Source organism: Mustela putorius, unplaced genomic scaffold, assembly GCF_011764305.1.
Source record: "Mustela putorius furo isolate JIRA1106 unplaced genomic scaffold, ASM1176430v1.1 tig00003845_pilon_pilon_pilon, whole genome shotgun sequence".
Taxonomy (NCBI): Eukaryota; Metazoa; Chordata; class Mammalia; order Carnivora; family Mustelidae; genus Mustela; species Mustela putorius.
In genome coordinates, this window is record NW_025421998.1 from 95,461,100 (window position 1) to 95,484,155 (window position 23,056).

Genomic DNA, 23,056 nt, shown 5'->3' on the forward strand with positions numbered 1-23,056 from the left:
TTCTGTGCCTACAGCCCTCATGGGTGGGTTGGAGGAAATAACAAGCATAAAGCAGCCAGGGGTAAAGGAGAAAACTGTTTATTTACAAAAATATATATGTATATGTGTATATATTAAACCCTTCCCCAGGTCCCTCCCCCAATTACCTTTTTATTTCTACCCCCACCTCCCTTTTTAACACAAAGGCCCCCAGGCCCAGAGGGGAGTTCCTCAGGGAAGGGTGGGCAGGAGCAGCACCAAAGGCCTACATCTCGTAGGTTGAGGGGAGGACTGGGGGGGGAGTGACCACGGCCCTCATCTCTGCGGGTGAGGGAGGGGCTCAGTCCTTGAAACCCTGAATACTGCAGAGAATGCGCTTCTGGTGTCCTGGCAGCGTGATCCCCATCTGTGCCAGGTCCCTGTGGGTGACGAAAGGGGAGTGTGAGTGTGGGCTTCCCTCCCAGCAGCCCTCCCAGCCCAGGCCCGCGGGGTCCTCACTCAGCCGTCAGCTCCAGCACACACTCCATGGTGTCCAGCCCCGCTGAGCGGAAGTGCAGGATGTAGCGTTTCATGCGAATGGACTCCAACCACTCCGGGACGCTTCGATAGGGGATCCCGTCCGAGCCGCTCAAGCTGGGCAGGCGAAGCGTCACCCTGTGGGATGCAGGGTACCTCAGTCCCATGGGAGAGGCAGGCGCTGTCCTCGGCCGCCCCCCTCCAGCTTCCCTGACATCCGGACTCAGCCCGTGAGCATCTGCAGCCAGCATTCAAGTTGGGTGTCTGAACACAGAGATTATCTGGACTTTGTGGATTAGCCTGGCCATTGTCTGTGAACTCATTTCCTGGCCCGATTCCTGGTCTGCTCAGGTCAATAGGCAGGCTGACAGTCCTGCTGCACTGACGGGCCCAGGGGAAGTGGCCGCCCTGGGAGGCCTGCACACCAGCAGACCGCTAGCCCACCTCCTGTCAGAGGGACTGGTGCTGCCTGATCAGGGGCTGATGCGCAAGGGTCAACCATCCCAGCCGAGGGGACGCAGAAGGCAGAAGAGCAGAGGCCTGGGAAGCCGGACAGGCTCCTGCCATTGTCAGAGTGGCCCCCATCAATGCCAGGAGCAGCCACTGCTCGCCCCCTCCAAGCCTGGCTGTTATTCTTGCCCTCCGACACCCACAAGACAATGAGTGTTCCTGTGCTAAAGCCAACCAGAGCCAAAACCATTAGCAAAGTAAATCTGCTGGGGGAAAAATGTTCAGCATTCCAGAAAGATTAGCACATGCACTCTCCAGTATAGGAGGGAGTTGTGCTCCAAAAGATAGCTTCAAAAGTTGGAACTTGGAGCACATTTTCTCCCAGAAACAAGGTTATATATGGTGGTTTGATACAGAGGCTGGCATGCCAGGGCTGGTTTACTTGGTTAAGCATTCGGAGTCCAGCCTTGCCCATCCCCCACACCTTACTCCTGCCACCAGTTCATTCGTCACATTCTGGCAATCTTTTTGGTCAAACACAATTCTGATCCTGCCCCTCCCATTTAAAAACTGGTCAACAGTTCTCCATGCTCAGGGGGAAGCGCAAACTTCTTGGCAGAGCTGGTCTTCCTGGCACTGACCGGGTCATCTCTCCAGCTTCATCTCTGGCCACGGGCCCCAAACAACGCTGCAATCTTTGTAATCAGCCTGTCCTTCGCTCCCCAACCCGTGCTGGCCATGTGTCCTGGGAGACCCCACAAGGCCACGCGACATGCATCCCACCGGTACTTGCTGGTCTCTGTCTTCCCCACCCGGGACCAAGCTCCCTGGAGTCAGTATCAGGTGGTCAGCACTGCTTCTATGAGCTTTCCATCTCTGTGCACTTGCTTCCTCTCTTCCGCCAAGCTAGGGCCAGAAAGCTCTCCCATCAGGGTGGACTGTCCCCAAGGACGCTGACTACAGTCCTGCCTTGGGAGTATGCTGTGCTCTTCCCAGAAATCCATAGGCCCAGAACTCAGTGAATGTAGCTGAATGTCCACTTCCATTCTTGCAGACCTGCCAGCCTCTGAAAGCCCTTGCCCCCTCCAATGTGGGTACCTGGGATCAAAGTTGGCAATGGTCCGCAGGGAATGTGGGTTGGCAAGCAACTGCTCCAGGTGTGCCTTCAGCTGGTGGAAGGAGGGCCGGCGGGCACGGTCATAGGCCCAGCAGTTCTTCATGAGTTCATAGAGAGGGGCAGGGCAGTCCACGGGAGGTGGCAGCCGATACCCATCCTCAATGCTCTTCATTACCTGCAGTGGGGAAGGGGTGCAGGCTTGAGGGAGAAGCTCACCTTCCCTGGTGGCCCCTGAGAAATCTCTGTTCACACAAGATAGAGGCAACTGAGCCTCTGCCTGCCCCTGACAGTAGTAAAGAGAACAGGGAATAAGGCAAAGGGCACCGAGAACAAGAGTACAGAACAGCTGCGGGTCAGGAAGAAGGAAGAGGGGATCTGCAGGCAAGGGCCATGGGAGGATTTGGGGAGGAGATGAGAAGCGAGTTAGGGGTGACATGGGGGGGAGGAGTACTCCAGGCTTACCTCCTGATTGCTCATCTCTCCATAGGGCTTGTCTCCAAAGCTCAGCACCTCCCACATCACAATCCCAAAGCTCCACACATCGCTGGCGGTGGTGAAGGTGCGATGGGCGATGGCTTCAGGGGCTGTCCAACGGATGGGGATCTTTCCTCCCTAATGGGGCATGTAGGACAGAAAGGTGACATGTTTCAGGGCATGGTGGGGCCAGTGGGTGAGAAAATAACGGTCAAAGGGATGAGTAATTATTATGTCCACAAAAGCATGTGTCCTTACTCGTGCACGTGACTATATATATATATATGGCACATAATTGCACACATGTGTGTGTGCATGTGTGCACGTGCGTGATGAGTACAGGGCTCTAACCTGGGTTTCGTATGTGCCATCCAAATTGTCCAGGAGGCGGGTCAAGCCAAAGTCAGACACCTTGCAGCACAGGTTCTGACTAACTAGGATGTTCCTGGCGGCGAGGTCCCGGTGGACGTAACTGTGGTCACTGAGGTAGTTCATGCCAGATGCGATGCCTTGCAGCATGGCCACCAGCTGCCCAGGGACCAGCTGGTCCTCCCGCTCCTGCAGCACAGTGAGTGGGCAGGTTAGGGAATGGGCAGGGTCTCCTCTTCCCAAACCAGGAGCCAACCCCAGGGATCCATGGTGCACTCCCCTGCCCAGCTGGCTCTGCCCTCCTCACCCTCAGGAAGGCGTCCAGGGCTCCGTTCTCCATAAACTCTGTGATGATCATGATGGGCTTTTCTGAGACAGAAAGCACACGTCAGCACGGCAGCCTCTGCCCCATCTTTACCCAGAGCCAGACTTCCTGCCCTTGGCACAGTATCTTCCCATCACTCCCAGGGGGCTCATGCCCTCCTCTCCTGCCCCATGCTCCGAGAGGCCGCCGCTCGTACTCTTTGTGACAACGCCTTCCAGGTGCAAAATGTGTGGGTGGTTGAACTGGCCCATGATAGTCGCCTCTCGAAGGAAGTTCCACCACTGGCCGTCTGGAGAGGTGTCCTTCAAGGTCTTGATGGCCACAGGCTTGCAGTCCTGGCTGGGGATTCTCAGAGTCCCTCGATATACTTCCCCAAACTCTCCTGGATGGAAAGAAAATAGGCCGTGGCCCGATGACCTGTCAGACTCCCCTGAGGGGACAGGGAGCCATATCATCCAGTCCCCAGATTCCTGTCTTCTCTGATCAAAGAAGTGGCTTGCCCTTGTTCTGCCACGGGGTTGGGCTGCCCTTCTTGGGAAGAGGACAGGAGTCTGGAAGAGGAGTGTAGCTCTATGACCTGTCTAGAACTGTCTCCCACATGAGCATAGCTCTTGGCTAACAGGAGCTGCTCGGCAAATGCCCGGTGAAGGCGGTCATGCGGTAGCTCTGGGCTGTGTTTACAACAAAGGGCAGGCGGGGCCAGGGCCAGCGCACCAATGACCAGGGAAGCTGACCATTGCCTCCTCTCTTCTGCAAGATCCTCCGGTCACAGCTCAGCTGGCATGGCTGCACAGTTGGCAAGGACACTGCCAGGCTTTGTTCTCCTGCTCAGATTCATTTCCTCTGCTGACCCAAGGGATCAGGGCAGCCCAAGGACACTGGGCCTCTGGTGGGGTGGAAGGTGGAGATTCAGAGGGAGGCTCTGAATCTCTCCCATATTTGGGAACCATGTGAGAATATCCTGGGCCTGGGCACAGCGACCCCTCTGTTGACAAGGATGATGTGTGCAGGCTGTTCATCAGAAAGTCCACAACCACAGAAGCAGATTGTGTGGGGAGCAGGGGCGGCTCTCAGACACCTGATAAGGGGGTTACAACATGACCACAGTGATTCAAGGAGAACATCGCGTAGAAGAGGGAAGGAACTCATCTAGGAGCTCTTGGGCCAGCTGAAAGGCTGGCTGGCTAGGAGCTCTGGGCTGCCACGTAACAGGGGACCTGCCCGGCTCACCTTCCCCTATGACAGTGTCCACAATGAGCCAGCCTGGATCAAGTTCCTGGGTGAAGTCCAGGGCTCCCTGGGCCGGGTCCTCATATGCTTGGAGGTCCACGTAAGGCTTCAGCCACAGCTTGTCGTCTGTGGGGAGAACAGGGAGTGCTCGGCCACAGGAGCTCCAACTGCAAGGCTCAGGAGGGTTTTTTGGGGGGTTGGTGAGGAGAGGTGAGGCCAGAAGCACTTCCCAGCTTTCTCATTCTTCTGTTCCCTTAAGAGTCCCGTGGGACTTTCTCCCATGGAATAAAGTCTCTGTAGCAGTGGGGTCTTCCTCTGTCCATGTGCAAAGCACTGTGTCCCTGCCCCCAGGGGCCCAGAGCACTGGGCCAGAACCTGGGCCTGAAAGCGGTTCCTGGCCTCCAGTGACCCAATCTTCCCACGGCTCACTGACCACACTTCGGATTCCTTGCCCTTCCTCCTCACCCCTGCTAGCCATACTCCTCTGATCACTCACACCTCATTCACATTCACAGACAAGGCTCACTCTCACTTCTTCACTTGGATGGATCACTGACTCCCCCTTTGGTGGGGCACTTAATGAGGTGATCACTAGGAAGGCCACATGCCTTAGAGGACTTTAGGAAGCCTGCCAGCAATCCCTTTCCCGCTGAGCCTCAGCCCACAGACCTGGCCAGCCAGGATTGGGGAGGCTGCCCAGGGCCCGGGTGCTGGAACAGTGGCACCAAGAGCTACCAGGTAATTGCACAGAGCCTCTGGGGGGCTATCAGAACAAAATTAATTAACCAAAGTTAATTAGGTAGCAAAACAGAAAAGCCCTAGAGACAACAGCCCCAACCTGCGCTCCCAGAGTTGGCCTACAAATGTGGGTTCTCTGGTTCCATCCCAGTGGTACTTCCCAATACCCTTCCCCACATATACACACACAGGTGCCCCCAGCTCACCTTGGTTCACTCACCTCGGTTCAAGTCGGTGACGCGATCACGTTGCCTCTGCCGGTGTCGCTGCTGGGTTTTCCTGTGGGGGTAAGGGGGCAGCTTCTTCAGAGTCTTGGCATGACTGCATGCACCCAAGGGCCTCTGGCTGGCTTTTTCCCACAAACGACAGGGGATGGGGGCATAGGATAGGGTGGGGGTATGCCAGAGCTTTCATACTAGGCGATGGGCAGGTTGCCGGGGCTGCCTTGGGGGCTCTGGCCAGGCTGAGGGAGCACTGAGGGTGGCTGGGGAGGGGCGGGGACAGCACCTGGAGCGGAAGAAGAGGATGCCCAGCAGCAGAGCAATAGCCAGCAGCAGCCCGAAGATGATGGCAACAATCTCTCCTCCGGTCAGGCCCCTGGAAACTGTGGCACGTGGGATGAGGAAATTTGGAGGGCTCAGAGTCCACCGGGATGATGGAGGCTGAAAGGGCACACCCAGGGGCAGGGCCCTCAGTGGGCCTCAGGTGTGTGTCCCCTCCCCAAGGAGATGGGTGTTTTTTATGTGTGTGTGAAAGAGAGCCAGCACGTGGAGGCCTCACACTGGGACCACTCACTTGGGGAGGCCTACTGATGAGCACAAAACTGAGGGGTTAGCAGATCTGATAGGGAGCTGGCTGACAGCATCACATCAGAAGGTGTATCTGAGGAGATTATGAAGAGGCGGGGGCTTCGTGTGTCAATGTGTGGGGCTCTCCCTGCACCCTGGGCAGCTCCCGTGTGTCTGTGCACATGCATACAGGAAGAGGAAAGGTCACTGACTGGAGCTCGGTCTGAGAAGACTCAGTGGGATGACAGCTGTGTGTGTGTTTGGGGTAGAACACAGGAGAATCCACCCACCTGGAGGGCTTGTCCGAAACTCATGGTCAGGGGAGAAAGGACCAGGCCCTAGAGGGGTCAGCATTCGAACTCTGACAATGTACGTGGTGTCTGGCTGCAGTTCAGTCAGCAAGACCCTGGGTTCCAGAACCATCTGGTGCCGTTCTTCGTCCTGTTGATGAGAGCTAACCTTAACTGGGCTGTGCCAAGCCAGACCCGGTGAAGGGGATGGGCAGTCTTGGGATCACGTGGAGTGGGGTGGATGGGGGAATGGCCAGGGCAAGGGCTCTCTGTAGGCTTTTGTCCTGAGAAAGCCGCACAGTTCACTGTGGTCCGATTTCCCTCCATCCCATCACCCGGGCCAGGGATGCTGGGGTGTGCCCAGGCATGGACACTGGACACCATCTCTCAGCCCTGCCCTCACCTGATTCAGCACATGTAGCTCATAGCTCAAGTTCCCCCCGGGGCTGCGGGGCCGGGACCCTGCCCAGGTCAGTTCCAGCTGCCGTGGTTCCTTCTTCACCAGCCTCAGGGACAGGCCTGACAGGGACTCTGTAAGTCGGGGGAGTCCCAGGGGTTTGGAAAGAAAGAGGAAGTAACTTTAATGGCCTTTTGATTGCTTCCTGCCCATCCATTTATCCCTGTGGCTCTAAGCCCTTCTGGTTTCTTCCAGTTCTGCCCCGGTTGCTCACCTGCAGGCCCCATGCTGATGCTCAGGGAGGCGCTGGCCTGTGTGGAGGGGCCCAGCCCCGACACTCCATTCTGGGCCTCAACATTAAAGGTGTAGTTGGCATAGGGCTCAAGGCCGTTGACACGCACAGCCGGTACTGTGAGCCCAGTGGCTCCCGGAGAAAAGCGCACATTTCCCCCACAGGGCTGGCAGGGTCCTCCGTCCACCGCTGCTCCCCGGCACTGAGAACACCACACACTGTACCTCACATCCTGGCGCCCCCCCATATCTGCTGGGGGTTCCCAACGCAGGGAGAGCTGAGTCCCCAAAACAGAGAAGCTCAGGTTTTGGGGAACTGAGGGGGGCCCTGTAAGGAGAAGAGGGGCCGTTAAGCTTTGCTCTCATCCAAGCTGCTGGCCCCTGCCTCCTTCCACCTCTGAAGGCCTTGCTGGGAGGTCTGACTCCAGAAATGAGGAATCACCTCATTTCTGCATTCTTCTAGGGAAAGTAAGGCGCAAGGGAGGAGCTTTAATGGTTCGTTGCTTTAAAGGATGCCCAGCATATGAAAGCTCTGGAAAATTCCAACCTTAGCTTTGGCTCAACAAAGGGCTGCACCCCCTTGCAGATAGCCAAGCCCTGCCTCCTTGGACTCACGTGTGCATGACACCTGGGGGCCCTCCCCAGGGGCTCGGAAATGGCCGCTCTCACAGGGACAGATGGTGGCCCCTTCAGACTCTGCTGTGCTGTGTCCTGGGCACTTGAGACAATGGGGTACATCTGTGTCCGCTCGGTAGGAGCCACTAGGGCAAGCTGGAGAGAGAATGCAGGAGAGCCATGGATGTCCAGTTTTTACGGGCAGTCTCCTCCCCATTCAACCCCTCTCCCCCAAGCCTTTGTACCAGAAACACCCTACATGTGTCTCCTTGGGGGACAGGCATCCTTCCCTTCCCCAAGCAGCCTCTGCGTGTCCTCACCCCCTCCTCAAGGCTCCTTACCCAGGCATCCTTCACCGTTGCCGTCTTCCTCATAGCCTGGCTCACAGTGGCACTGCCCCACGGGCACCAACCACTCACCGTCGGGGCTGCAATGCATGCGGGGTGCCCCTGAGGGGCCAGGGCTGGCCTGGGCATGGGGCAAGCAGGTCCCTCCCACTTCCACCAACCCGCCAGGGCCAGGGAGGGTGTCGGGGAACCGGGCCAAGCCGTGCACAGCCTCGGGACAGCGCTGGTAGAACACCCTCACAGACACCAGGGCCACACAGGCACCTGGGTTGTGGAAAGCGAGGTAAAGGCCTCGGCGGGTCAGGCGGCCCAAGGAGCAGCGCTCCACATTCAGTTTCACTGCACCAGACGCCAGGTCTCGGATGGTGAAGCTCTGGTCTGCCGCCACAGTGGTTACCTGGGAAGGAGCAGGGGAAAGGGGGTCTGGCGAAGTCATGCTTCAGTTCCATGGAACAGAAAACGATTATTTGTGTAATTCTTCATCGTTTACACGTCCATAAACCAAGGGCTTATTACCTGTGAGCTAGTGAGCTAAGTAAGCATCTTATGTGTGTTATGCTCTTTGGGTCCATACAATAAACCTACGAGGCAGGATGGATTACCAGCCCCACTTAACAGACAGAGAAATTAAGGCTAAGAGAGGTTCCAGACCTCGTCCACGATCACACAGTCACTACATGACGGGACTGGGATCCAGGCCGTGAGACGCCACAGCCCATATAATTTCCCTTACTCGAAGGTGTTCCCAACCTCTGTGCCAATGAGGTGATCAGTTATAGAGTGCATCATCATTAATTTATTACTAATAACAAACTTTACAACATCTTCCCTCTGGAAAAAAAAAAAAACGCGAGCACTTCCTATGATACTATGCTCTGTAGACCTCCGCCTTCCAGTGCGCTTTCCTGAGCAGGAAAGAAACGGAATTGGAGAGCGAGCCTGCCGAGATCAGTCTCCCTACGCCACTCCAGGCGGACTCGCAGGGGCGTGTCGCACACCAGCGCCCTGCGTGCTGACGGCACAGGTCCGAATACCCCCTCCCGGTCTCCGCCAGGGAAGGCTGTTCGCTCAGCCGAGGCTGGCCTGGGCAAGCGGCGAGGCGGGCACCGGGAACCTGGGAGGGGGTAGGCTGAGGCCGAAGATGGGGCACGGCAGAAAAGGCACAGCGGCTCCTCCTTATCCGCACGCTGGCTTTTGGGGCGGCAGGTGTTCACCACGGGGCCGTCAGCCAGCGCCGAAACGGGTGATCCCCCTTCCGCAGCCTCACGCTGCGTCACGTCATCGCGTCATCACGCCGCCAGCCCAGCGTCACGCCGCAAGCCTAGCGTCACGCCGCAAGCCCAGCGTCAGGCCTCAACACCGTCAGGCCTCAACACCTCGCCGCTGGCCTCCCCTCATCTCCTCACAGGGGGCATCACCGGAAGGAAAAGGGTGAGAACGGAGCAATGGGGTATTTCGAGAGAGAGAAAGAGAGAGAGAGACAGAGATGGAGAGAGACCGACAGGGTAAGAGACTACAGTCCGAAGACCTTTGTCACCCTACGCTGCTCTAACTGTCGTCGTTCTTTACGAGTCACTGTTCGCCCTCTCCGGCCGTGCCTCGTGTGCGCGGGGACGGGCGCCCGGAAACAGCACTGCCCGCGGCTCGGGCATCCAGCGGGGGTTCTGGGACGTGCGCCCCCCCCCCGGCTAACCGGGGGCTGCTCTACTCCCATCCACCCCTTCTGAGCTCTAGGCCCACATTCTCCTGATTTTTCATCTAGACCCTCTTTGTTTCTGCCACTTTGCCTTTTCCTTAGCGGAGCGGGGTCACAGGGAGGAGGGAGGCAGGAACCAGTGTTAGGACCGAACGCTGAGGGTTTAAAAAGCACCTTCTGGAACAAGGGCCGTCGGAGCTGGATGCCCACGTCCTGGTCACTCTCCATGTAGAGGAGGTTGAAGGTCTCCTTGCAGCCCAGAGGCCCGGCTCCCCCGGGGAAGCTCTTGCAGTCCCTCACGGTGAACTGCAGCTCCACATGGACCCGAGAAGCTTCCTCGCCTCGGTAAATCCAGTTGGAGCGCAGCCAGTGGTCAGTGTCTCCGCCTGCTTGCACGGGGCAGTCCTGGTACATGTAGAGGGGCGTCCCGTTCAGTATCTGCTGCACCTCACTCCACTGCGGGAGGAAAATCCCAGTCAGGCTCCCAGTCAGCACGTGCTCCCCCAACTCTGGTTTCGTGCAGCTGATGATGGGGAAGCTGCTGTCAGGGCTCCAGGGGTTCAGGCTACGTGTCCTGCTCCTGCTCTCTTCCCACTCCCGGGCCCAAGGAAAGTCAGTTAAATGTTTGGGGTCAGGAGCTATTGAGATATGCAGGACAGGCAAGACAATACCCCCTTCTGATCTGCAGCCTTGGATGAGTCCACTCCCAACTGAAGTTGGAGCACCGATGTGTACTGGCTCTCATCAGCGGAGCTCTCAAGGGCCCTAAAGGGAGACTGTTAGGGCATAGGCCCAGTCCAAAACCTCTCTGCCTGTTTGTTCAGAGAAGAGGATACTGCATTTAATATCAAGGCCCTTAAGCTTTTGGAGGGCAAGAACAGGCACAGCACTCTTCTGTATAGGGGGAACTCACTCTCTCTAATATTCCTTCCAGTTATGGTCACTATCAAAATCCACAACAGACAGGACTGGGTGGACTCCTGGACACCATGCAGTCCACGCCCCCTTAACTGCTTTTACCTTAAAATATTTTTTTTTTTAAGACTTTTTTTTTTTTTTAAGATTTTATTTATCAGAGAGAGAGAGGGAGAGAGAGCGAGCACAGGCAGACAGAATGGCAGGCAGAGGCAGAGGGAGAAGCAGGCTCCCTGCTGAGCAGAGAGCCCGATGTGGGACTCGATCCCAGGACGCTGAGATCATGACCTGAGCCGAAGGCAGCTGCTTAACCAACTGAGCCACCCAGGCGTCCCTACCTTAAAATAATTTTTAAACCTACTAATAATCATAGCACGGACGGGCCACTCACTGTTGTAAGCACTTCCCATGAGGAAACTGAGTCACAGCAAGGTTAAAGGACTTGCCCTATGCCCTCAGTTGTTAAGAGGCTGAGTTGGGGCATGTACCCAGGCACTCTAGGTTCAAGTTTATGCTCTTGATCATTAGGTCTCTATGCACTTGTTAGTCAAAGTCAGAGAACATGTATAGTGTAAAGTGAATGTCCTCTCACCCGACTACCCCTTCACAGGGAGCCACTCTGAACAATTTGGAATATAATTGGAATATAATTGGAATATAATTTGGAATATAGTACCTCTATAGAAATGGCTGAAGATTTTTGGGTGGATGTGTTTTTTAACATATATATATTTTTAAAATTTTGTAACCTGCTTTTTGCTCTTATCTTAACAAAAAAAAGTCTTTGAGAGGGTCATAAGTGGGGCCTGGGTGGCCCAGTCAGTTAAGCATCTGCCTTCAGCTCAGGTCATGATCTCAGGGTTCTGGGATCGAGCTCAGTGGAGAATCTGCCTCTCCCCCGACTCATACTCTCTCCCCACTAGTGCTCTTGCTTGCTCTCTCTCTCTCAAATAAATAAATAAAATCTTAAAAAAAGATGTTCACAAGAGTATAAAAAGATCTAATTCTTTTTAGCAGTCCATAAAATAGTATTCTATTGTATGAATGAACTATAATTCATTTAATCATTCACATATTGTTGAACATTTAGGTAGTTTCTAGTTTTTTTTTTTTAAGTAAACATGTACAGATTTCTACAAGATTTCTGTAGAATTGCTGTATCAAAGGATAAGTATTATAAATTTTTAAAGAAGATACAGTCAAATTGGCCTCCAAAAAAGGATTTATCAATTTATACTTTTACCACCAATGCATGAGGCCCCATTTTTTGAAAACCTGGATATTAATGATCTCTTTACTTTTGGCCTATCTTATGGACACAAATACAGCTTCTTGTCATTTTAATTTACATTTTTTTGAGAAGGAGGTTTCGCAGTTCTAATTTGTTCACTGGCTATTTCTATTTCTATGTAATTATCTGTTTCTAAACTTTGCCTGATAGCCTGTTCTTATCTTTTTGAGGTATGCATTTGGATGAGGCTTTTTTTTTTTTTTTACATGATAAATGTTAATCATTTGCTTGAAATATGTTTCAAATATTTTCTTCCCATCATGCCACTTTATTTGCTAATGATGTCTCTGATGTTGGTACCTTAAAAATTTCACATAACATCTCTCTTCTCTCCCTATGATTTCTGGGTTGTGTACTTTGCTTGGAAAACTCTCCCATCCCAAGCTTATAAAGATCTTCTATATTTTCTCCTAATATTTTTGTAGGTTTGGATTTTAGGTTTAGATTTGAATCTCCCTAGTATTTGTATTTTTGTGTATAGTGTGAAATGGAGATGTAACTTTACAGCCTTCTTCTAACGTGTTGTCTTCTTTTTAAAATTATGGACATCCGAATGTCAATTTACTGTCTAGTCTATACTTTGCACATTGATTTGCAATTCCAGTGTTATCACATACTAAAGTCTCATGTATATGGGTTTTCTATTCTGTTCCATTGACCTGAGTATTCTTGTGCAATGTCACATGTTTTAATTATAGGTGATATATTGTATGTTCTGATATCTAGTAGGGCAAGTATTCTATTTCATTATTCTTTTTCAAAAATTCTCAGCCATTCTTATGTATTTTTTTATGCTAGATGGATTTAAGAAAGGAGCTCTCAAATTCTATAAAATATTCCATTGGTATTTTGGTTGCAACGCCTTTATCTTATAGTGGAGTCTGAGGCCCTCAAAATATCTCCTTTTCCAAGGGTGTTCATTGCTACACTCACCTCTGGGAAAAGGCAAGAAGAAAGCACCAATAACTAAGAACTGGGTGGGGTGGGGTAGGGGCAGAAATCCATGAGGTATAGTTCAAAGATTGGGCAAGAGAGTCCCGGCAGTGAAGGCATGCAGGGCCTGTTCTTAAGAGGAAGTATGATGGGGAAGCCCGAGTGGAAGGCCTGGGATGGAGGTCAGGTGGAAGGGTAGTAGGTGGTTAATGTGCAGCTCATTAGCTAGATTGCCATAGCTGCGGCTGGAGCCAGGCACAGATGTTCCCAGCTGTTACTTGCCTCTCCCAATCCCAGCAGTGACAGACGGGGGAGAACCAGCTGCCCAGGATCAGCAGCAAGAATCCTTTTGCTTATCATTTTGGCTGCTGGCTGCTTCATGGGTACATTCTGGGGAGCCTGAATGTGTGTGAGTGTGTGTGTGTGTGTGTGTGTTGAAAAGATAAGGAGGGGAGGGGGCAAGGTAGTCATCAGGAGTATGTGACTGGGGCTGTCTCTGTGCCCTCCTGGTGCAAAGCTGTTTGGCTTGAGCTGCAAAAGGGGTCTTGCTTCCACTCCAACCCAATAAGGGAAGAGTTATTTGGGTGGGGACAGCTGGTGCATACTGTGGGGAGGGGGATGAAGGCCTGTGGGAGCCAACAAATGGACCTGCAGCCCTCATTGTGGAGTGATTAGCTGGTTTATGAGATGAGGCACCTATTACGACTGGCCTAATCCAGGATTTTCCAAGCAGCCCCTCCTGTAGGATACATTATGGTTTAGTCTATTAATTCTAATTATAGGCCACTCTGTGGGAGAACGAAGAGTAGAGCCAGGACCCTAGGACCCAGAGGGAAAGTAAGCAAGTGACCCCAATCCCAGAAATAGAGGCTGCATTCCTACTGGAATAGAAAGGGGAAAGGGGTCCAGGACTGGAGGGGAGGAGGGCCTGAGGCCAGACTCCTGGAAGCTGAGGCCAAAGAGGTCTGCCTCCCATGGTTCTTGGCTGGCTCTGCTGAGTGGTGGAAGGTGTTCTCTGGGACTCACAAAAACCTACTTCTGTTCACTAGGTTTTAGGAACACCCAAGGAGGGAAGGGACTTGGAGCAGGTTCAGACAGCTGGAATGCATGGTGTGCCTGGGCTGGGGAGGATGGAGAAGGTGCCAAGGGCTCAGGACCTCTAGTGGGGGGAGCGTTTAACTTTGGGGAGGCAAACACCCTTTAAAGAGTTAGGTGAAAACTTTGGCTCTCCTCTCCATATACATACACACAATTTAGAATATACACATTTATGGTGTTCCCTGACCCTCTGAAGCCTATCTGTGCAACTCTATTGGTCCAGATGAGACCTCAGATTGAGGTCACATCTGGTGTTTTGGTTCTTAGCCCTCAACCATCCCTAGTATGGCTCATCCTCTCCCTGGGTGATGTGGGCTCATCACCCCCAAGTTCTAAGTATTCAGCTCTCTCTCGTTGGAATGAGGAGGGAGGGAGCCAGGCATTGAAGCGTTCTTCATGGGGCGAAGCCTAACCCCCCCCTCAAAATGTCCCATTCAGGAGGCTCTGACTCACCTCCCCTCCCCCTCCCTGAGGAGACGCTTCCAGTTTTTCCTGCTCTTTTCTCTGTTCCTCCACCCACCTCTCCGCCCATTTCCCACTGGCCTGCAGCTTTGAGCCTTCCCTCCCCTGACACTTACCCCATCCTCTGGGGGATCCAGCAGCCAGCCCAGCTCTCCCTGTGCTGTGCTTGTGTCCATCAGAGTGACTGAAGTAGGGAGAAAAGGGGCCTGTTACCTCTGGGGGAGGAGGCCCTAGTCATGCAACCCACTCTCCTCCTCCTGGGCCCCCAGCCCTAAGGCTTCCACATCCTGTTCCTAACTGCTGCGACTTCCTGAGGTTTAGCCCAGGAAGGAGGAGTGAAGAGCTCTAGGGATTAGTCTGTCTTCCTCCAGAGTGTGAAGGGAGGAAGGCAGAGTCGGGGAAGGGCTGGGGCAAGGACTGGATGTCTGGATCTTTGGCCAAAGTCAAGGCAGGAAATGTTGGGAAGAGCAGCCACACACAAGACTTGCACCCTCTCACTCAGCAGGGACTGGTGCTGCCTGGGGGATCCATCCGCTGCAGAACTGGAAGGGTGGATAGGCAAAAGAGAATCTCAGCCCCTGGAGGTCATAAATGATTAGGGTGTGGACAGGGGACATTCGAGGGGGTTCCTGGGTGGGGAGGTTCCCTTCTGCTGGCAAAGGGCCTGCTCTGCCTGTGGTTGGGGGTGCTCAGTGTGGGTACAAGGCATAGCTGAGTCTGGGAGGTAGCGCCAGAGAGGGTGTGCAAGCCTTCACAGGGAAGGCTTGACCTGTACATCTGGGAACCCCTGCACCCCGAATTCTAATCCATCCCCTATCATCAGGTCCCTCTGTCCTCGGGCCTAGGATGGCATAAGGCGACTTCCCACCCCTGACTTCATATGGTCCGGATCTCTGGGTTGGGCAACTGAGGCTAAAACCGCCTGGGAATGAGGGATCTCCACGATCCCTGGGGTGGGGGTCTGGACGCTGCCTCTCCGCAGCGGCCAGGAGCTCCCTCCCCACCACCAGGCACAAACTGTAGGCCAGGGTGACTGACCCGGGAAAGCAGTTGTTTGGGGGGTCAAAGACCAAAGACTGGCCTGGCCAGTCGGTCGCCTGGCTGCGGGGCAAAACAAGAGCGCTGGAAAGGGGGGCGCGGAGAGGGCCTCCTCCGGAATGCCGGCTCCTGGACGAGGATGCCGGCTGAGCCCCAGAGGAGGGGGTAGGGACGGGAGCGGGGGTCGGTACCTTCCTTGGCGCGCGTCCCCGGGGGCAGCGGGGCGCAGAGCAGCAGCAGCAGCCCAAGCCCCAGGGGCCAGCGCCGCTCCATGGCGCCGGGCCGGGACCTGGGACCTCGGCCCAGACGGCTCGGTCAGGTCTCGAGGACTGGACGGGAAGGGAGGGCCGGGCGGGGGTGGGGGGCGGGGCCAGCGCTAGGGGCGGAGCCCGGCCTCACCTGGATCACCTTCTTAAAGGGACAGTAGGGCAGGAAGGAAACTTGTTAGACAGGTAATAAACTTCAAAACCGGAGGCGTCTCGTCCGGAATGAGACTGCGGGCGCCGCCTAGTGAGTGGGATTAGGAATTGACTAGCCCGGTTCTAACCTAAACCCAACCCAGTCTTGATCCAGCCTTTAACCTAATTCTACCTCTGACTTGAATTACACCTCTGCCTTTCTAAAGGTCTAGCATTGTAATAGGCACCGGGAAGGCAGGGTTTTATGCTGCAGTAGGGGAGAGTTAGATAACCATAGTGCAAGGTGGGCTACAACTCTTAGAGAAGCGAGGGGGTTGAAAGAGGAAGCAAGCCCAGCCTTCAAGGCTCATTAGGTGAGTCTTCAGGGAGTAGACGGTGTGAACTGGGTTTTCAGTGGCAGATATTGGGAAAGGCAAGGGCCTGAGGCAGGGAGCCTCAAGGTGCACTCTGGGAGTGGTAAATGGACCAGTCTGACTGCTGGGGCATGGGATTTGTCTTGGGAGCAGGGCAGAAAGGCAGGTGTGGCCAGAGCAGGGAAGGTCTTGGTAAACACGTTACCATGCACTTCACAGAGCAAAAAAAGAGGACTCCGTGAAGGGTTCTCAGCACAAGTGTTGAGAGGGAGCAGGTCCAGCTGCTTTAGCCCTATAGGGAGACAATTCACATCCTTCCCATCCTCTTGAAGACTGTCTTACATTATATTTAACAAATGTTTATTCACTTTCTAGTCTGCACACATCAAGCTCTGAGAGAATCAAAGAAGAGTAAGACAGTTCCTGCCCTAAACAAACCATAGGTCGGAGGAGTGTTGAGGGCTAGGGCATAAAGCAAATGCATATGACTAAAATGACAGACAGGCGTAGACCCCAGCTGAGGTGTGAAATGGGAGTGATGGTGGCTCAAAGGGGGAGTGATGGATCCACTGAGGATGGTGGAGGCTCCACTCCTAGGTCCTCTCGTTCCTATGCGCCTTCATGGCTCCATCTCATTTGGGTGAATCATTCATAGTCTTTGTATCATTTAAACTGCATGTTTCACATCACTGTGGAGAAAGGGAGGTGGTGCATTACAGATGCATACTTTATTTTCAAAAATTAATATTTCTCAGGCTTTCTTCTTTTTTATATAGATACATATGAGAAGAAAATGGTGTATAATTTCCTGGCCCAGACTATTCTCATTGGCATAAATAAATAAGTAAATGTAATCCCTGCACCTTGGTTGGAAAATTCACTTTGAAGAGATAAGAAGCAAAATGGAAAGTAGAACCCTCCCTCCTACCAGTTCCTCGCCCCAGAGTTAACTGCCACCAATCCTGTTTTGAGATTCTCCCAGGATTTTTCTCCTAAACACACACATACAGATGTGCTTTTAGAATGTATACAGAGGGGCCCTGGGTTACACTCTGTTATGCACCAGGGGCCTCTTTCTAATGGTAAGTATTTTGGGAAGGAGGCCCAGGCTCCTGCAGGCCCACAGGGGTCAGAGCTTTGTGATTTCAGCAGGGAGGAGGAATGGGGCGGGTGAAGGGTGCACAGCCAACAGAAGGGGGGAAATGGAGCAAGCTTTGGACAATTGCTGCTAGGAAATAAGCCAGACTGCGGTGAGGTAATGCATGTGTTCCTTGCTGTAGTTTGTTAAAGTTATGAGACCCTTGGGACGGAAGGGGGTGGGGTGGGGGGCTGTTCCATGCAGTGAGAGGTGGTGTGGAGAGGGCTGGTTTTAAGATTGCTTTTCTGTCCAGGGTCGGGAAGTGATGCAGAAGGAGAACGAAAGCCCACCTTCTATCTCCATTCATGATGGTCCCAGTTTGACAATTCCTCATTCCATTTGGCCTTCGATTTTGGCCTCGGCCCTTAACTAGCAGTGCCGCTTCATACTCCCTGGACCTTAGCTTCCTTGGACTCGGAATCTTGGAAGCCCATTCCAGGAAAGATGGCAAGATTTGAAGTCAGAAGACATAGGCTGGCTCTATTCTGTGTCTCTGTTTCCTTAGCTATAAAATGGGATTAATCGGGACGCCTGGGTGGCTCAGTTGGTTGGACGACTGCCTTCAGCTCAGGTCATGATCCTGGAGTCCGGGGATCGAGTCCCGCATCAGGCTCCCAGCTCCATGGGGAGTCTGCTTCTCTCTCTGACCTTCTCCTTGTTAATGCTCTCTCTCAGTGTCTCTCTCTCAAGTAAATAAATAAAATCTTTAAAAAAAAAAAATAAAAAAAAAATAAAATGGGATTAATCGAGCCCATTTCAGGAGCTAGATGTGATAATCCAAAGGGGAGAAAGTGCTCCCTAGCAGTGAGGTGCTATACAAACACTGAGGTACTAGGAGATGGTTGGAGGTGTGGCTTACTGAGGTTCTCCTGCAGGTCTTCCAGAGAACTTCTGGACTGGAACAATCGCAGTGACTAAGGCATCAGCTTTTTTTTTTTTTTTTTTCTCTTAAAAGCAAATTTATTGAGGGATAATTTGCAGAAAATGAATTGCACCCATTTCAAGTGTACAGTTCAATGTGTTCTGACAAAGGCATACGCCCTCATAACCACTGCCTCAGTCAGGATCCAGAACAATGTCATCACCCAGAAACCGTGCCTTATGCCCTTTGCAATCGATCCCACGGTGGGCCCAGTCTTCCCGTCAGTATAGATAAGTGTTGCCCCCCCTCCCCACTTTATCCTTAGGTCCATGCATGTTCTGGGTATCAGCCGTTTGTTCCTTCTGTTTGTTGACCAGTATATTCCCTGTGTGGATGCCCTAAGACATCATTTAACATAAAAATCAAACCCAAAAGTCTTTCTCTTTTCAGCTTCCCCAGGAACTATTGGCCCCTTAACTCTTCAGGCTTCTCAGAGGAACACTTGGTTTTCCTCTTAGGTGGAAAGAACCCAAGTTGTCTGGCCCTGTTCTCCTTCTGTAGTTGAGAAGGAAGGGAAGCTTATCTGTCCCTGCTTCCTGGGTTTCTGGCTTGCTCCCATAACCTGGACCTTAACACTTTCACGTTTATGTTGTCCCGTCCCCTGCCTGCCCTGATTCCCCCTCGCCAGCCTCATCTGGCTCTGCTGATCTGGGATAAAGGGAAACTTCAGCTAGCCTAGGTCAAGGCCTTGTCACGTCCATAAAGTTCTGGTTAAAACACAGCCTAACCAGCAGGGTAACGCAGTAAGCTGCCAGTAAAACTCTGAGGACATTAGTGCAAATTGGTTATCAAATGGGTATTAGTTCCTTAGCAGGGGCCTGTGTAGATGGGACCAAACAGCTTTGTTTTGGCTGTTTCGGGCTGGCCTGCACTTGTAGGCAGCATAGTGCAGGAGACTGTGTGGGCAGTGGGAAGCGAAAGAACAGCCTTCTCTGAATGTGTTCTGGTGAATTCCGCACATCTTTGATCACAAGACTAATTTGGTCCTTCCCTTTCCTTCGCCTCTGTGCTCTTACCTATCTGTTCTCTGATCCTGGTTTACCATCAGGCAACAGGGGTGGGGATAATCATAGTTACCATTTATTACTGCACCTACGCATGCTGCCAGGGCACTTCACATACATTATTTCATTTACTTCTCACACCAACTCTTTGAAGAAGGTATTATTAGTTCTATTTTATAGATGGAAAAACCTGAGGCACAGGGAATTTAAGTTACTTTAGTTCAAAGTCACTCAGTTGCAGAATCAGGATTTGAATCCAGGTCTATCCAGCTCTGGGGCCTATGGACCCTACTTGAAGTTCCAGAAAAAAAAAAGAAGTAGGCAACACCTAAATTTTGTTTTCCTACCTCCTTACCTTCGTCTCCTGGCTTAAAACAGCATGCATTAGATTTGCCTGTTTTCAAGCTTTAGAAATGGAATCGTGATATGCATTCTTTGGTATCTGAGTTCTTCCATTTACTCTTATGTTTGTGTGATTTATTTATGCAGTTGTGTGCTAACTCACTCTCACTGCTGTACAATATTCTCTTGTATAAAGAACACCTTATTTTTAAAGATTTCTTTACTCTTGATTAAACATTCTACACTTGAACTGTCACACAGGGTGACTCCCAGAGTTTATGTGGCTGACTGGTCTGGATATCTCTGAAAGAGGCTTGATCTTTCCAGAAGGTAATTCTATTGTTGTTTTTAAAAAATTTTTAAATTTTTTTTTTTTAAAGATTTGATTTATTTGACAGAAAGAGACCCTCAGAGAGAGGGAACACAAGCAGGGGGAGAGGGAGAAGCAGGCCTCTCGCTGAGCAGGGAGCCTAATGTGGGGCTCAATCCCAGGACCCTGGGATCTTACCTGAGCTGAAGGCAGCTGCTTAATGATTGAGCCACCTAGGCGCCTGGTAATTCTGTATTTAAAGGAGATTTCTTGCTAGCCCCATGATTCCTAAATTGATTAAATCTATACAGAGGTAGCCTGTGAGCAATGCCACTGCCTGGTTATTGCCCTCCTGCTCCCCTGTCCCTTTGTCTGTCCCTCCCACCTCCCATGTCACTTTGATAAGAGGAAAGCACCTGATTTAAGTAGTTGGAACTCTTCATACCAGGAGTAGGACTGTTTTGAGGCCATTTGGATTTTTTTTTTTTCTGAAGATTTCAGGAGCAAAAATATCAATTAGAAAGTCCTACTGTTGTGACTGAATAGCTATGTGACCTTGGGGAAATCACCTGTCTTGAATCTCAGCTTCCTCCTCTAAAAGATGGGGGAAGTGGTAATAGGTGTTGGTTCTAAGCATCTACAGTACTGTGGATGAGATGGGTACCAACAGGATAAAGGATGCAAGCAGATGCTTCTGCTTCTGCTTTCCTTTTTGTGTCCTCCTGTACAGGGTTATTTGCAAGATAGATTTGGAGAATCAGGGAATAATAAGTCTGCTGAAGGAAGGAGGAGACTAAGTAGTGTCAGCCCCTAAATTATAAGGGATGTTTGCTTGAAGCTCAGACCTCAAGAAGAGGAAAGAGAAGAATAAAGCAAGAGCTAAGAGAAATTACTCTTGATCCATTTAGATTATGAGGCCATTATGGGACTAAATATGACACTAACACTTTTAGAAGATATTGCAATTCTGCCTGCTCTTGTTTTTCTTAAGCTTCTGTTTCCCTTTGCAATATTAGAATCCTCCCAAGCATTTTATTTGTTTTAGAGGCAAGAAGGTAGTGAAAAAGCCATGAGCTTGCGCCCCATTCTAGCATGGGCCCCAGAAGAGAGGAAACTCAAGATGGAGGATGAGTGGTAGCAGCCACAAAAAAGATGGGGCTCTTTCTGGTGCTGATGGGAGATACATGGTGGTGTGAAGTGGGAACTCACTAGGGGTTCTGCCTTCCATCCGAGTGCATATTTAGATATGGGCTTTCCTTCAACATCTTCCTCATCCCCCATTCTTTTTCTAATTCTTTATTTTTAAAAATATTTTATTTATTTATTTTAAAGAGAAAGAGAGTGAGAGAGAGAAAGAAAGCACAAGCTTGGGAGGGTGGGGGAGTGGCAGAGGGAGAAGCAGACTCCCTTCTAAGCATGGTGCCCTGTGTGGGACTGGATTCCAGGACCCTGGGATCATGACCCTAGCCCAAGGCAGACGCTTAACTCACTGAGCCACCCAGGTGCTCTGCCCCCACCTCCAGGCTTAACTGATCTCATTCCAGAGTGAAAATAAAACCAATTTGCGGTCTGTCCTGTTATTTCATTGATTTCTAGAATAGTGACACTCCAGTTATGGAGTGGTCATTAGTAAAGGGGCTGTGACTCAGAATTCCTTATACTAATATTTGTGTGTGTCTCTTGAGAATTCCTTGTGCTTCTACCTTAACTTGTTTGCTTGACTGCCTCAGAAGATAATATTGCTACCCTGAGAAGTTAATACGCTCCATTAATGCTTAGGCAGGTAGAAGGGAGGGAGAGAACAAATGTGTCTCAGTGAACTGGGGCATGTCAGAAATTTAATAAGAACAAGTTGAGACAAGTGTTAAATACCAGAATCCCCCAGGAGAAGAGTGAGAGCTTGGTCCTTGTTGAAATGTTTACTCCTTAGACCGCAGGAAGAGAACAGGGAGTGGTAGACTACCTATGTTGTAAAGTCAATTTTTGTTTAGCTAGTATGAGAGAGGAAAGGGCTGAAACAAACTGTCAGCTTTGTCTTCCGGATTGGGACAACAAAGTTTATTTGAAAAACTTACAATTTTATTGCTAGCCTAGGCTGGAAGTTCTGGGAAACTAACCTCTAGAGAGGGCTGGAATGTAGATTGGTATAACCCACACTTTCAGTTTTAAGCTACTGGTCCTGTGGGCCAGAGGTAATACTACCTTGTTGTCTTATAAAAGAAGTATTTAATAAGTATGGACCTTATTAATTGGCCATATTTGATTCCTTTCAAATTTTGCTTTGAATAAGTTTTTAATAAAAGAGATTCTAATAGGGCAATCCATACTTTTTTCGAAGTTCCAGTTAGAAAGTTACTGTTATAAATGTATACACAGAAACATGCATGTTTGAACATACAGCTACAACCACCTCTGTTAAGAAATTAATGTACACTTCTCCAAATATATCCCCTAGCTGGGGAAGTATCCAGGCCAAGGGTCATAAAATCTGAGCGCCACCTGGTGAGGAGAAGTAAGTATCTGCATCTGTATCTTTAGGTATGCAATCAATAGGTAATTTACCCCTTATAAACTCTTAGAATAGCATGGGAATAATGATCGACATAATCTGAAAGAGTGATTTTCATTATTATGAAAATGGGTAGGCTCTAGGCTAGAAAGTAGCTTTTGGAGCTTGACCGTGTCATCCCAGCAGTGAAGGTCCAGGCAGGAAGGGAGGGAGGGAGGGAGGTAGGAGTTCGGCATGGCCTGATGAGGCCTTGTCCTACCTTCTTGCTTCAGCTCAGTTCTTGCGAATCCAGAACTGAAGTGAGAAAGTAGGATCCAAGTTGCCTAGGAAGCGCTGGCTGGAGGAGAGGACATTCATTATTTGCAGTGCTTCCATCAGGTACAAGTGGAGAGAGATGCTTCTCTACTCCCTTTCAGTCCTCTTATCCTGAAGCTGGGCAGAGAACCCATGAAGAAAGAATGGCAACAGTGTTTCTCTTTTTTCTTCTTTCTTTCCCTCTCTTGCCCTTCTTACCCCTCCCTCCCTCTCTTGTTTCTATTTTTTAAAAATAATTCTTTGGAAGCATGTTTCATTATACCAAAATCAAAACTTGTACTTATTGTACTTGGTGTTTCATTTACTTAAAAATATTTTTTAACTCAGAATTTATTTTTACTTAATAATGCTCAAGACACTTAAAAAAGTGTCCAAAAGTCCAAAG

At 51.1% G+C, this 23,056-nt stretch overlaps 1 protein-coding gene across 1 annotated transcript; it reads right to left on the bottom strand.

The window, feature by feature from the left end:
* Positions 1 to 61: 61 nt before the first annotated feature.
* On the bottom strand, positions 62 to 15,703 carry EPHA1 (EPH receptor A1). Its single transcript, XM_004772072.2, has 18 exons — positions 15,551 to 15,703; positions 14,438 to 14,505; positions 9,797 to 10,078; positions 7,921 to 8,323; positions 7,580 to 7,735; positions 6,948 to 7,292; positions 6,680 to 6,807; positions 6,277 to 6,427; positions 5,706 to 5,802; positions 5,419 to 5,477; positions 4,461 to 4,586; positions 3,427 to 3,612; positions 3,213 to 3,274; positions 2,888 to 3,094; positions 2,525 to 2,674; positions 2,044 to 2,237; positions 478 to 633; positions 62 to 398 (listed from the first exon to the last, which is right to left on the bottom strand). Exons 1-18 carry the CDS (start codon positions 15,630 to 15,632, stop codon positions 320 to 322), a joined length of 2,931 nt encoding a protein of 976 aa, XP_004772129.1. The 5' UTR covers positions 15,633 to 15,703; the 3' UTR covers positions 62 to 319.
* Positions 15,704 to 23,056: the final 7,353 nt, after the last annotated feature.

Bases quoted from the DNA above. Each gene is read 5' to 3' on its own strand.
- EPHA1 (XM_004772072.2), bottom strand. From the start codon at position 15,632: ATGGAGCGGCGCTGGCCCCTGGGGCTTGGGCTGCTGCTGCTGCTCTGC. The intron at 5,803-6,276 runs GTGGGTGGATTC...CACGTGCCACAG, and splicing joins GTTTCGGACAAGCCCTCCAG to TTTCCAGGGGCCTGACCGGA. The intron at 5,478-5,705 runs GTGCTGTCCCCG...TTACCCCCACAG, and splicing joins ATCCTCTTCTTCCGCTCCAG to GAAAACCCAGCAGCGACACC.